The 15857-nt window shown below is 38.9% G+C and overlaps 1 protein-coding gene across 2 annotated transcripts in view; it reads right to left on the bottom strand.

Annotated features, from left to right (window-relative positions):
- Window positions 1-15857, bottom strand: part of ANKRD28 (ankyrin repeat domain 28) — a 227539-nt gene that overhangs the window by 140971 nt on the left and 70711 nt on the right. For both annotated transcript variants that reach the window (XM_084621173.1, XM_084621172.1), the window contains exon 2: window positions 15209-15292. In XM_084621173.1, coding sequence (XP_084477299.1) covers window positions 15209-15292 — 84 coding nt within the window. The remainder of the gene's footprint in view (window positions 1-15208; window positions 15293-15857) is intronic.

Below are 15857 nucleotides of genomic sequence, written 5' to 3'. Positions count from 1 at the left end.
TCTCTCTCTGTGAATTGCTTTGAGAACAGACTCTGTCTTAGAATGTACTAACACAATTAGCAGCTTGCAAGTTTCACACATAGAGGGAGAGAAACAGTACCAAAAACCAAGAGACCTCTTAATTAGTAATACCCTGGAATTTAAACTCTGGGGAACCAAACTCATTTGTGATTTTTAATACAGAACTTCTTTAATATGATCCAACAATCCTGGGCCTCTGAAGGTACTGGGTCTGTTGGTGAGGGAGAGCAGGGTATTCTGGAGACCAGTGGTTAGGTGGTCTAATGTTCTGAGCCCTATAAATGGCCCATGGGTCCCAATATGGCCAGTTGGGTGGGAGGGCCATAGGAGGTGGCAGCCAGGATTGGGGCTGCCAAGCTCGTGTGTCTATCAGTGGCTGGTGATGCAAGGGGTGTACAGTTTTGGGTCGTTGTCCTAATCATCATCACTGGAGACAGGTGGCGCTGAGGCCCCTGGGGTGATGATCTGGCTTGGTCCGGGCCTCGCTGGCGTAACGTCTGTACCAAATAGGGGGGTCCCTGGCATAGAAGAAACTGCCAGGTCTGCCTGTCTAGTGAAAAGCTGCAGTACCGGGAAGCTCGGTGGTGGGGATGGCAGTGCAGTCTGAGAGGAGAGGGTCAGAACTGTTGATACCGAGGTCTTGCTGAGCTGTGTATGTGCAGCAGGTGGTGCCATTACCGTGGTCAGTGCTGGGACTTTCTTCAGCATGGTCGGTGCAGAGCTAGGGAGCTTGGTTTTAAATCACGCACCTGAGGACCTGCCCATACCAGGTCCTTGGCTCTTTGGGAAGTCTCCTTACTGGACATTCCCAGTGCCTCTCGGTCAGAGACTCTCAGTACCATAGGTACTGGGGCAGTTTTTTTGCCAGGAGACCGTTTCCTTTTCGGTGGATCTCACGGTGGCGATGACCAAGACTGGTGTTTGGTTGCCTTTTTAGGGACAGGATCCTTGGAAGCGGTCTTGGTAGTGGAGGCCTTGTCTGAGGCTGCTTCTGGCAACCGTTTGTCAGGAGGTGTCCTGGACTCTGGATCAGAGACGGGCCTGAGGGATTTCTCCATCATGAGTAATTTAAGTTGGAGGTTCCTGGCCTTTAGTGTCCTGGCAGTCAGATTTTTACAATGAGAACACTTTTGAGGCATATGGGTCTCTCCGAGACAGCGGATGCACTGAGTGTAGCCGCCTGAAACGGGAATCGATAGCCAGCAGGTCAGGCAGTGTTTAAATCCTGGGGAATCAGGCATGCCTGAGAAAGGTCCAGCTCTGGAGAAGCAGTCGTTGTTGGCAGAGGCCCGCCGGGGGAAAACTACTCTAAAATAATATATAAATATTTTTTTTTAATATGGAAGAAATTAAAAGTAATGTTAACCGAAGTTAACTAGAATAGAGGGGATAAAAGAAAAGGAAGGAATATGAACTATCTACAGAGTTGAAGGAACACTGCTGTCGCTCCGACTGCCAAGCGCAGTAGAGAAGGAACTGGGGGTCGGTTGGCTGCACATGCTAGGTAGCTGCTCGGAGACGGCTGCCATGCATGTGTGGCCAACTGCTACTACAAATCACTGATTACAAGCGCAGGGCACCAAGACACCTGAAGTGGAGCACCCACAGGGACACTCCTCGAAGAACAACATTTTCCTGGTAAAATAGGTGTATTAATATTGTATGTAAAATTAAAAGGTTTCTGCTGCAAAACATTGCTGTAACATGTTCCAGAGTTAGAAGGGCAGGTCCAAACCACTTTTTCAGAGACAAAGACACACTAGCACCCCAGACAGATGTTCAAGAGTGATCACCAGCATAAGCGGCCATTCTTCAGCAACAGGTAGATGCAAGCAAAACGTTTACATTGCATCAGAGGAACACTTCACACCTCACATCAACAACGGACTACGTTTCACCATGACTCAACAAGGATGTTTCTAGCACAAGAAACTGAGTTATAAAAGGTGGAGGAAAACATTTGACTTCAACCTCTCCTCCTCCCATCTCTTTGCTCATGAAAACAACTCTCAAAGAACTGAACTAAGGGGGAGTGGTCCCAAGCTGAACAGAGACCCAGCCTTTGAAATTTACAACAGCATATGGTGAGACAAAACCCTTGCTTTTAAAGATACTTAGCTTGTGAAGTTAAGAGTAATATGCAAGCTAATACCTATTTCTTTTTTAACCAATCTTGACTTTTATGCATTATCATTTGTAATCAATTAAAATCTGATCTTTCTGAGGTTAATAAACTTATTGTTTGATCTTAACCAGTGTGTGTTTGGATTAAAGTGTCTAGGAAACTCCATGCAGGATAATAAGGTTGGTGCATCATCATTTTCCTTTGATGAAATGACGGACTTTCTATGACCTTGCATTGTTCAGTAGTGCGCTGGACAGTACAAGACGCACATTTCCAAGGGAATATATAGGACTAGGAATTTGTAGCATCTCTCTATGTAATTCATAAGTGACCATCAGAGTGCTCATATATTTAACTGGGAGCGAATCTATGTGCTGAAGGCTGCATGAGCAGGTCAGGATTGGCTGTTCTCACAGTAAAGCAATATAAAAAGCACCCCCAGCTAGAGAGTTAAAGGGACACTACTGTTCAACAATTCAGTTTGTACCTTGGGGAATTCCCCATTGTGGCCCAAAGTCTTTTTCCTTTCCTCTCCTAGAATGACTTAAAAGCATAGTTTGTGTTATGAGGAGTGGGAACACTTTAGTATCATTGACATTAAAAAAACCCATCACATACACATATATCCCTATCTACCCAAGACTGGGTTTTGTTTTTTAAAAAATATTTTAAAAGTCATATTTTACCTCAGTGCTCTTCATTTGCAGGATTCCATCAATTCATGGATCCAGACAGGGTAGCAGGTTCACTTCAAGGTTATCTAGCTGTATGAGGTATATGATCTGAGATAGGGCGTTTCCTGGGAAGGGAGAGGGGAGCCCATGGAAGGTCTTTGGTAGAGAGTCAGGGTGACCCTGGCCCAGGAAAAGTTTGGGGAAAGCAAGTACCTGCCATGCTGCCTACAAAGCACTGCCACCTGATAAAGTCTAAGAAAGTGGTGAGCTAAAACGGTTTACTATGCGTAATGGTTCAGTATATTAATATCTCATCCTTCCATCCACATATTTTCCTTTTGTTCATGTCCTCCCTTTAGGGTATCTTGTCATTATACAAGAATATGAACTCTTTGGAGAGGGGATTGTTATATTTATGTTTTTACAGAAACCACAATTAAGAATAATTGTCAGGTGCTAGGTGCTGCAACATTACAAAAAAAGGAGTACTTGTGGCACCTTAGAGACTAACAAATTTATTTGAGCATAAGCTTTCGTGAGCTACAGCTCACTTCATCGGATGCATGCAGTGGAAAATACAGTGGGGAGATTTATAGACACACAGAACATGAAACAATGGGTGTTACCATACACACTGTAAGGGGAGTGATCAGGTAAGGTGAGCTATTACTAGCGGGGGGGGGGGGGGGGAGAGACACCTTTTGTAGTGATAATCAAGGTGGGCCATTTCCAGCAGTTGACAAGAACCTGTGAGGAACGGGGTGGGGGGGTGTAAACATGGGGAAATACTTTTACTTTGTGTAATGACACATCTACTCCCAGTCTTTATTCAAGCCTAAGTTAATTGTATCCAGTTTGCAAATTAATTCCAATTCAGCAGTCTCTCATTGCAGTCTGTTTCTGAAGATTTTTTGTTGAAGAATTGCCAGTTTTAGGTCTGTAACCGAGTGACCAGAGAGATTGAAGTGTTCTCCGACTGGTTTTTGAATGTTATAATTCTTGACATCTGATTTGTGTCCATTTATTCTTTTACATAGAGACTGTCCAGTTTGGCAGATGACCCATCACTCTCACAGATCTTGGGAGACAGGCCAGTCCTTGCTTACAGACAGCCACCCAGCCTGAAGTAAATATTCACCAGCAACCACACTAACCCAGGAACCTATCCTTGCAACAAAGCCCATTGCCAACTGTGTCCACATATCTATTCAGGGGACACCATCATAGGACCTAATCACATCAGCCACACTATCAGAGGCTCGTTCACCTGCACATCTATCAATGTGATATGTGCAGCAATGTCCCTCTGCCATGTACACTGGCCAAACTGGACAGTCTTTACGTAAAAGAATAAATGGACACAAATCAGATGTCAAGAATTGTAACATTCAAAAACCAGTCGGAGAACACTTCAATCTCTTTGGTCACTCGGTTACAGACCTAAAACTGGCAATTCTTCAACAAAAAATCTTCAGAAACAGACTGCAATGAGAGACTGCTGAATTGGAATTAATTTGCAAACTGGATACAATTAACTTAGGCTTGAATAAAGACTGGGAGTAGATGTGTCATTACACAAAGTAAAAGTATTTCCCCATGTTTACACCCCCCCACCCCGTTCCTCACAGGTTCTTGTCAACTGCTGGAAATGGCCCACCTTGATTATCACTACAAAAGGTGTCTCTCCCCCCTCTCCCCCCCGCTAGTAATAGCTCACCTTACCTGATCACTCCCCTTACAGTGTGTATGGTAACACCCATTGTTTCATGTTCTCTGTGTATATAAATCTCCCCACTATATTTTCCACTGCATGCATCCGATGAAGTGAGCTGTAGCTCACAAAAGCTCATGCTCAAATAAATTTGTTAATCTCTAAGGTGCCACAAGTACTCCTTTTCTTTCTGCAGATACAGACTAACATGGCTGCTACTCAGAAACCTAAAATTACAAATAGTAATCAGCAGTATTAATACTATCAGACAGGACAGGGAGAGAGACAAAAAGAACCAAAGGAGGCAACAAGAATGGGGTAGCATCCGATGAAGTGAGCTGTAGCTCAAGAAAGCTTATGCTCAAATAAACTGGTTAGTCTCTAAGGTGCCACAAGTACTCCTTTTCTTTTCACCCACCCACAGTTATTCTCACATTCTGAGTAAGAGCAGTTCTCTTCCCTCATTTCCTTTCTTCATGCCTCCTGTCAAGAAAATCCTCACCCCACCCAGCTACAGGCAGACTCCTTGAACTCTACATTCTTGGAAATTTCTCCTGACTCTCCTTCACCATGGCATTTGCAGAGCTAGGCAGCCCTTGAAGTCTTCCATCCATTCTAGTGTCAACAGCAGAACCCCTGCCTAGAATCAGGAAGTCTTGGAAGACTACAAAAGAGAATGATCAATTTTAAATCTGCATTTAAATAAAACAGCTTGAGGTTTCAGTAACAACAACTTACATTAGTTTGAGAGATGTTATGCATGAAAGCCACACTTCAAAAAGGTGGGGTTTTGCTGCAGTTTTGGAGAATGTAATTACTGATATTTCCTTCTGACAAACAAACCCCTCCGGCAGACAGCCATTTAAAAAAGAAAAAAAATACTTCTTTTCTCCAAATAAAATCATTTATGAGATCTCTGTGCATGCCTGAACAGTACCTCTAGGAGGGTGAATAGCAAGTTTATTAAATTAAAACCAACTGAGGTAGGTGGATGAAGTAGTGTTGATGCAAAAAGATTCATCAGTATTTGTGTGACCATTTCATACACTTGACATTTCCATAGCACATTTCATGCCAGCCAACTTCAGGGGTATCTAGAAAAATGCAATTTGCCTTATCTACAGTATATTTTTCATTACATGTTATTCCAATTTCCATTTATTCATTAATATTGGATTATTTTGGTTTAAATAATGTTCTAGATATATTCAAAATTAAAATACTGCATTAGCCCTAACCTACATAAAGGAATTTTCCTAATAACCATTAAATTCGTTTACAAGATTTCAGCCTAGCCCCCTCACTCCTACTGCTGCAGAGAATATCCGGGTACAGTTTTGCATATTTCTATTCCATGATTTGAATTAATGCAAGTAAAAACTCCTTCTCCCCAGTACGCTTTGTTGCAAGTTTAACCTTCTATGCTTCCATTCATACTTAATAGTCCATTGTACTGTAGGTTACATATGGTGTAATAAGTAATGGGTGCCTTGGAATAGCAACATGAAATTCCAGTTAAATTCTTTTATATATAGCAAGCACAGAGCTCTTTAAAAAGGCTGATCTGAGACTTTAATTGGTACCTTTTGTTACAGTATGTTTGACCGCCAGCACTTAATTTTCATGATATTTCTTAGAAAACCCACGCACACAAAAGGTCACTACAGTACACAATCCGACAAAGGATGCTACTGTCTTCCTATAACTGGTACCAATCACTGAACCATTTAAAAACATATCAAGACTAACTCTCCTTAAGCAGAATATATCCCAGTATTTTCAACTGCGTAAATAAATACAAAGTCCTTTCCCAAGCACAGTATCTGCTGCAAATCCACTCTTTTTCCAAATTTGGAAAAGATAAATGGACTCTCAAGTATGTAAACATCTTTATACTGTATAAAACTTCTATGAATGAAGCAGTTTTACTAAAAAATTTCTTTCGCAGGTTAGCCAAAAAAGTTATCCGTTAAGTTGACCATTATTCCCAATTAAAAACGAATCAAAAATTGTTTGAAAAATAATACCAACTGCATTTAATAAACACTATTAACATTTTATGCAAAAAGTGGTCCAGTACTTAAAATCTGTTTGGAGTTCTAAACATTTTTCTGTGCCAAAGTGAGCATACCCAGAGTCAGGTAAATATTTAGATGTTTACATATAAACATCATTGGTAAATTACATAAAGATCACTTATTCCAAAACTTAAATGTTTTTTGCAAATACTGTTGATTTTTAAAAAGAGTGGCTCACGAAAGCTTATGCTCAAATAAATTTGTTAGTCTCTAAGGTGCCACAAGTCCCCCTTTTCTTTTTGCGCATACAGACTAACACGGCTGCTACTCTGAAACTTGTTGACTTTTCAAATCAGAAATACTATTCACTTGTGGGTTTTTTGTTTTCAGGTTTTGTTTCTTACTTTTTTGTTTTGTTTTTTCAGATATTTAAACAGTGGGCTATTCCAAAACAAAGTTGGGCCAAAGTTTTGCTTTTAGATTATCAGCTTAGATATTTACATTTATAGTGATTACAGTGTATTTATGTATTAAAAGATCATCTGCCATTAAAACAGAATACTGGTCAATGGCTCAAAACACAGGCTATTTTTCTCTTTAAAAAGAGAAATTATGCCAGTTTTATACAGTGGCTATAACCACTTCAAGAAAGATAGATTAGAATATGTGCTCAACAGGACGACAGAATTCACAAGTTTTTTGGGTATTCTTAAGGATACAATTTCTGTTTTCCTGTCTCCTTTTTTTTTTTTTTTTTTGAGTCAGCAGAGCAGCAGCTGCATACAAAGTATTCCAGCTAAGGCCACATCTGGATGCTTCTTCTACAGCCCTGTCTACATTAGCACAACATACCAACCACAGTTGTCAGTAGCAGGTCCTTCTGATTGCTGTTAACTATTTACATGTGTATGTGAACAGGGCAAAACCATTTTCAACACTGGGACTTAGACATTCTTGAGACAAGGTAGAACATTTGCCCGCAACTGTCCAATTTGCTAGTATATTCTAAGCGGTAGGCATACTACCCCTCTGCTTCCCTTCCCGATGGAGTCAGCTTGACAGAAAACGAGTGCACACTTGGATCCAGAGACCTTTGGCACAGGCTCCATCTGGGTCAGATAAATAGGCTGGACAAATTCATAGCAGTGAAAAAATGCCACGGACCATGAACTTTGGCCTCTCCCATGAAATCTGGCTATTATAGAAGGGTCGTGGTATTGACACCCCTTACTTCTGTGCTTCCTTCAGAGCTGCACCACTGGAGAGCAGCGGCTGGCACCCAGCTCTGAAGGCAGTGCTGCCATCACCACCAGCAGCGCATAAGTGAGGGTGGCATGGTATGGGGTGTGGGGGGCATGGCCGGCTTTACGAGTGGGCGACACCCCAGTCCACCGTGATAACGGGTTCCTGTGGTCACAAACTTAGTGCTGGACCTGGAGGTTGGGAAGGGCTGGACTGGGGCGCCGAGCCATGCACCGAGCTCTAGCTCCGAGTCCTGGCCAGGTTGGGGAGGGATGAGACTTTCACTTCCGCTACACAGGCTGCCAGTGGGACCAGGTCACACTCACTTCCAGGAACCTCCCCTGGCTGCAGGAAGCTCTGAAGGCAGCACCGCCACCAACAGCAGCTGTCTACAAAAATTTCTCATTGTTGCTAGAATCAGTTCAGCTCCACCAGTGTTAACAATGTAGCGCACCCTAGTGTAGACAGGCTGTTGTGTGCAAATACCATTTTAAAATTAATTAATTTATGTTAATTAAAACTGCTCTGACCGATCTAATCCATTTAAGACAGCAGCTGGTAAGCTCTCACAATAGCGCCTTTTGTAAACTACAAAAACTATTCATTGCTTACAATGAGTAACTCAGAAACCCAAATATTTCACTCAGCAACTAATATGCAAATTCAGTTAACTTTTTTGTTTTAAGCTATAATAAAATTCTGTTTTATTGAAAAAAGAAAAACCTATGTGCACGGAACCATGCAGATCATCATGTGACTTATAGCCATTTGATATAAACAATAATTGGTTACAAAGCAAAAAAAGCTACTGAACATAAAATGATCAATTCTTAAAACCTTTTTCCTTGCATGACATGCTATACTATATTAAAAGTGAAAAATTAAGTTTACATTAAGGATATAGTACTACACAACTTATTAGACCTAAAGTGTAAGATTGCACCCCCACCACGTTAATGTAGAAGACATGCACTGAATTATCCAGCAACCAACTATCAAGTCATTCAATAATTGCCAACATATTACAGTAATTCTAAAAATGCATCTCAAAGCAAAAATATCCAACATGCATATTTATCTATATATGTTCAGAGGTCTCACATATACCAAAATGTTCTGCTTTTCTGGCTTGCCTAAACTCAGGCTTGCCTGTTCTATGTACAGGCAGGTATGAGTACCATTCTGCAAGAAGGGGAGACACTCCCTATCCAAATCTCATATCCTAGGGTTAGTGCACTGAGATGGCAACCAGGTGACCATGAGTTCAACTCATCTCGATTGCTGTTTCATCTCTTTTAGGTTATGTACTGCCACCCATTACCATAGTATCTGAGCACTTTTTTTAAATTGCCCTTTATTTCTGTCTTAGGTATTTATACACACACACACCCCATTACTGTAGCGTCTGAGCATCTCACAACCTTTAATGTATTTAGCCTCACACCCCCCATCAGGTTGCTAACAATTTACAGATGGGGAATTATGTCGCAGAGAGGCTAAGTGATTTTTCCCAATGTCACAAGCAGGGATGGAACAAGGATTTGAACCTAAGTCAACCAAATCCTAACCACTGACCAGCCCTTCCCTCCTTTAAAAAGGACACTGAAATGCAGAGAAACATATTTAGCAAGACGATACGCTACCCTAGAAGGCAGTCCAGTATCCACCATTTTGTAAATAAGCAAACAGAGATTTCACAAATCCATTTTAGGCAGAACTGGGAAGAGAATCCACATCTCTAATACAGCAGTCACTAGTCATATACACAGCCACACTGCCTCACAGAACAACTGGGCCAAATATGTGGGCTTAGATATCTTGTCTACACCCACAACTCTAGTCACTAATACCTCACACCCATTCCCAGATCCAAGAACAGAATCGAGGATTTGGTATCACCAAAATTTTACTGCTGTCTAGCAAATCACTAATCTGCTGGTAAAGCACATGCCAATTTATCCAATAGTGTGTGTTCCATATAGAGAAAAATAGTTACTCCTTTACTCAAGTGGGAGAGTTCTTATATTCCAGAGTTCAAACCCTACTGGCAACCCATGTATGCAGTCCTCATGGTGACACATGAAGGTATTTATTTTTCTAGTTTAAATAAAACTGGTTTATTTCACACAGTGAGAAAACATTTTTAGAAAAAGTTTTTATAGTTTAAAACCACAATAAGCTGTCAAAGGCACAATGCACAACAATATACCGGTGTTCCACATTTCAGTAATTTGTCATACATTTTAATTGTGTCACACACAGGTAGGTTTGAACATTGGTATGTGCATGTCAGCACAGGAATACCACTCTTGCATTAGGAGCTTTGCAGAAGGGGAGCTATTTTGGATTTAGCGGCTGCCTAAACAAGTAAACGGCATATTAAGACTGTAGACATGTTCTGGAGAAGATTAGATGTTTATCTTTGGTCTGAGATCAAGTATGAAAAGTTCAGCCGTCCTAAGAGAGCAAGTGTAATCAGGATTTTAACCATAAATCCATATGGATGTAACCATAACTGTAGCAGCATTTGTTACCATGAACACCAATTAGATTTTGCATAATGAGATTATGAAAAATTCTACTGAGTTCAGCGACAATCTGCATAGCTCAAATTGCACTTTAATGCACTCTCCAAACCTCCACTGAAAACCTTTATTGATCTTTTTGCGAGTCACAGACGAGTTTGAGAAATTATAGTTACTCTTTCACTGCTATGTTACAATTCTAGTACAGACAATAATACAAAGTTTGTTAGTCTAAGCTGATATTAGATAAGGCAGCCAATGTTAACTCATAGCAGCTTTTTTCCAGAACATAACTAAAATTTGCTATCTTTTTATTATCTCACTGTTATGCACAGCAGCTTAGAATATGAAAGACCACCTCTAACCTCAGAATTCTTCTAATATGGCACCTTGACAAAAGAGGATAAACTAAGAAAGTGACAGCCTTACAATAGAGTATTTATTTTGTTGTCAAAAGGCATTTGATGCTATCTTTGGACATTTTCTTTATATAACAGGTTTTACGCATGTTCAGGAATCAATTTTAAGTTTATTTCAGACCCTATAACCAGATTTCCCATGTATTTATCTTAAGTACACTATCTAGTAGCATGAACGCTAAACATTACATTTTGACAGTTTCAAAAGGATTCACTCAATTTTTTGGGCCAGTCTGACTGGAAAACACACATAATCTAGGGATTGCCTTTATTATGTTTGTCAAAAGCACATGGGGCCCAACCTGGTCCTGAGCTTTAGGCATTTCATACTGTTTTTGTGGTAACCACAATCACCACTTAGTTTTAAGAAGTCAAACATTACTCTACATAGATATACCTCACTTGGCATCAATAAAATAAACAGATGCCACAAAACTACAAAAATATTGTCAGACTATTAGAATATGAAATATTTTATATAAACATCCATAATCTTAAAAGATACGTGAAATTGAGTGATCAGAGAAAATGTCCCCCAAGACACTACATCAAAAATGTTCATGCAACATCCTTCTTGACTTTGTCAGATGGCTCCATATGAGATCAAAAGTTAATTGGATAAATTCAGCTGAGACACAGAACTACAATCCACAGAAAAATAAGTTGATAAATAACCCACCCCATCACCCACAAAAGGATACTATCCGCCACAGTAAGAATACTGACTGCACAATAAAAGGTTTCAGAGTAGCAGCTGTGTTAGTCTGTATCCGCAAAAAGAAAAGGAGGACCTGTGGCACCTTAGAGACTAACAAATGTATTTGAGCATAAGCATTCGTGAGCCATTCCTGAATACATCCAATGAAGTGAGCTGTAGCTCACAAAAGCTTATGCTCAAATAAATTTGTTAGTCTCTAAGGTGCCACAAGTACTCCTGTTCTTTTTGCACAATAATAGTTGTTCAGAAAAGCAGCAGGAAGCATTGGGGAGAATGAATAAGGAATTCCCTAGACCACTGCTGAAGTTTCTGGATGGGGATGTGAAGAAACATACACACATTGTTTTGTCACATTGTTTCCCCAATATAATTCTCAACAGTTAAATAGTCTAATGCAACTCTTATCTTTACTGTCAAATCATGAAAACTTCATTTTCTCCAACTTCTCTTTTCCACTGCCAATGACAGCACATAATTAAGGTGGAAATTCAAGGTCTAGATTAAAAGAACAGGAGTACTAGTGGCACCCTAGAGACTAACAAATTTATTAGAGCATAAGCTTTTGTGGGCTACAGCCCACTTCATCGGATGTACAGAATGGAACATATAGTAAGATAGATAGATATAGATATGCGCGCACACGCACACACAGAGAAGACGGAAGTTGCCATGCAAACTGTAAGAGGCTAATTAATTACGATAAGCTATTATCAGCAGGAGAAAAAAAGCCTTTTGTAGTGATAATCAAGATGGCCCATTTAGACAGTTGACAAAGTTTAGGATAGCTAACACGGGGAAATAGATTCAATATGTGTAACGTCCCAGCCACTCCCAGTCTCTATTCAAACCCAAGTTAATGGTATCTAGTTTACATATTTAAGTTCAGCAGTTTCTCGTTGGAATCTGTTTTTGAAGCTTTTCTGTTGCAAAATTGCCACCCTTAAGTCTTTTACTGAGTGACCAGAGAGGTTGAAGTGTTCTCCTACCGGTTTTTGAATGTTATGATTCCTGATGTCAGATTTGTGTCCATTTATTCTTGTGCATAGAGATGGTCCAGTTTGGCCAATGTACATGGCAGAGGAGCCTTGCTGGCACATGATGGCATATATCACATTGGCAGATATGCAGGTGAACGAGCCCCTGATGGCATGGCTAATGCAATTAGGTCCTATGATGGTGTCACTTAAATAAATATGTGGACAGAGTTGGCATCGGGCTTTGTTGGAAGGATAGGTTCTAGATTGTGAGGGGAAGCTTGGGACACTAAGCATCATAGCCATCTCATAAATAGCCCATGTCAGCCAGATAAAAACAGAAAACAAAAAACAAAAAACTGAACTATTCACCAAACAGGCTTCCTCAGTTTTCTCAAAAAAGAAGGGAAGATGTGTCTGTGTCAGCAACTAGAAAACAGGCTGTAGTAAGGGCTGCATGTGAACATACTGTTAAGAAGACTGTACTTCCCACCTCCCCAACCGCAGTTGGGCCAGCACTGAAGGAGGCACTGAGGGTGATAAGTACCTGTCTACATGAGAGAGGGTGGCTGGGAAGCTGCTCTGGGGAGAAGAGCATGTCTGCCAAAACCTGTGTTTCTAAGCACATCTTTGTATATGAATAAGCTGATATGCCTACAACGTGTTTCCCTCCAAGATTGTTTCTGAGGCAATAAAGCATTAAAATCTAAGGATTTAAACACAAGTTATGAGTATTTTGTTTTTTCCTGTTTTTTTCCCCAACATAAATGCTTATCAGTCAAAAGTATCTCTCTTTCAATAAATTCTTTAACAACTACATGAGCCCCTACCTAATTGGATTGTGCATCTGTTTATCCATGTTCAGGAACTGACTCCATTTGACTGACAAGAGGCTGTGCTGGAAAGATATTGCACACATGCTGAAAACTAAAATAGAAGCTTTTGCTTCAAGTAAAAGAAATGGAAAATAATTTAATTTAAAAAGTACTTCTACTAATAAAATGTTCTTTACAAGAACCAAATTTAATTTTTATAAGTTTTATTTATGTACTGAAAAGCATGAGTCAAGTGACTAACCTATTAAATACTAATCAGGTTTTTAAAATAATAAAGAATGTGCAAGATGTGGTAAAGGTGCACATATGAAAAGAATCAACTTTTAAAAAATTTAACAAGCACATTAAGTTATATATCACATCACATGATCCAAGCTTCTTTCTGAAACATATGAACTACTATGGTATCCATAAAAAAGCACCCTCTTTTAAAACTATCAGGTGCAACTTCTATAAAAGTGAGCATCACAGAAGAGTCTGAAATGATATCAGAGAGCTGAAGTACTGCAACAGGAAGGCTTACAAAGGTATTAATCACAGTGTGCAAAGTAAAAAAACAACAACAAAAGAAAAGTGGATAAACAACTGATCTCTCACCCAAAGCCAATTTTTTTTGTTTTTTTGCAACCTCATATAGGAAATTACTAAAACTCATTAAATTTAACCTTGTAAAACAAAACTTTCAAACTGACAAGAAGTCGCACAGTATTTACTCACACAGGACACAACCTAGGGTCCATCAAGTCAATGGAGACACTCATACACTTTAATGAGCACTGGATTAGCCCCAGAATCTCATGCAAAATGCTTTCAAATGTCTAAATACATATTTTTGATTAAACTTTTGCTTTAGAGTCTATATATTCCCAATTTTGTAATTATAAACAGTAATTTTTAAGTGTTTCACTGGATCCAAACTATGTTGGATCTAGTGGTCAGCACTAACGCTTTAGGACAACTAATCACTTTAGGACCAATTTGGGAAGTTACAAATGGGAGGAAAGAAATTGCTGCATGAAGTCCTTACATGTGCAAATTTTAAGTGTTTTTTAAAAGCAAAGCGATATCAGCTGTTTACTATGGCTTATCTTTCTAATGGGACACTATCAAGTTAAAAATTGTACATTACATGAAATTCCCTACTGATGTCTTACACCTTAAATTATTAATAGTTGAAGATGTACTTTACCTTGCACCAGTTATGTGGTTTTAACTTTTTGTATTTCACTCAAATAATGAAACTGGACAAGTCAACTTCATTTCAATAGAACAAAAAATTTGTTCAGGTTTGCAACACTGCAGGGTTATATAACAAAAGAAACAGGGCTTCCAGTTTTAAATGACTGCATAAACCTATTTGTTTTTAGAATCTGTGCTTTAAAATCCTCCCAAGATAATATCAGCCTAAATAAAGTTATGCCTACATTTTCTCAGTTGTCTACTGTATGTATATGTTGACTCCTGTGCATCCTTTGATTAAAAATGAATAAACAGACTCCACAAAATATCAGACCTAAAATATTCTCATTTTCTAGTCAAACTTTAATGCTTTAATGTAAACAAACTTTGTGGTTATTTTTGTACAGTGAAACTGGAAATTGGAAGTCTAAAAGTTCACACAGTAAGATTTTGAATTAATTCTTTTTTCTTTAAATAAATTTAGTACAAAAATCTAGGCCTTCTCTCGCACAGGACCATTTTTATGTTTAAACCCCTCATACTGCAGTGTTTCCCAAGCCAAAGATATTAACTTCAAGGTGAGATGGGTCTAAATAAGGAGATTAGGATCATGATCTAGGTGGTTATACTTTATGTAACAGTTAAAATTTTCATAAATATCTGCAAGTAAGCACACTTTTGAAGTGATAAGAACATTAAAGAATTGGAGCTGTACCCAAAATGAAATGAATTTATTCTCAAAGGTATAGGGCACGTTTCTCTTTACCTGAAAGTTAACATCTTCTTTCTTAAATATTAATGCTCGAACTTCATCAGGGTCCCCATTAAATATAGCTTGAACCAGCAGTGGCTGAAACAAAAGAAAGTAGTAGTATTTAAAAAACAAACATTACATTACATGCATTCCACACATCCACCCCCAATATACTTTACAAACTTGTACACAAACTAAAGAACCGCTGGATTTAAAAAAAGGTTTATAAATTTTTCTAGGTTTTTAACGAATGCTTAAAAAAAAAGACTACTAAAATAAATTCCTGTGGCAAAGTAAGATCAATTAGTCTAGGATACATTATATACTATTCAAAATATATGTAAAACTCATTTTACATTAGTAAATTAGTAAAATTAAAAGTTCTTGTGTTTGGATAAGAATAAGGAAGCAAGAGTATATTTGAATTATATGGAAACAAATGCACACGTACACACAGGCATTACTAAATATAACTAGATTTCCTAATCAGCATCACAAACTTCTGTGATATATCATGATCTAAGTCAAACCTCAAAATTACATGACAAAGAAGAATAATTTTGTTTTCAAGAAAGCAAATTTCTTCAATGCTTCTGGTAAGTGATAACATGAATGCACAGCTACATTACATCTATAATCTGACTTTCATAACTTTTTATTT

The sequence above is a fragment of the Lepidochelys olivacea genome, assembly GCF_965140295.1.
Source record: "Lepidochelys olivacea isolate rLepOli2 genome assembly, chromosome: 2".
Lineage (NCBI taxonomy): Eukaryota > Metazoa > Chordata > Testudines > Cheloniidae > Lepidochelys > Lepidochelys olivacea.
The sequence above is the reverse complement of the archived record's forward strand: the minus strand, read 5'-3'. Positions and strand labels throughout refer to the sequence as shown.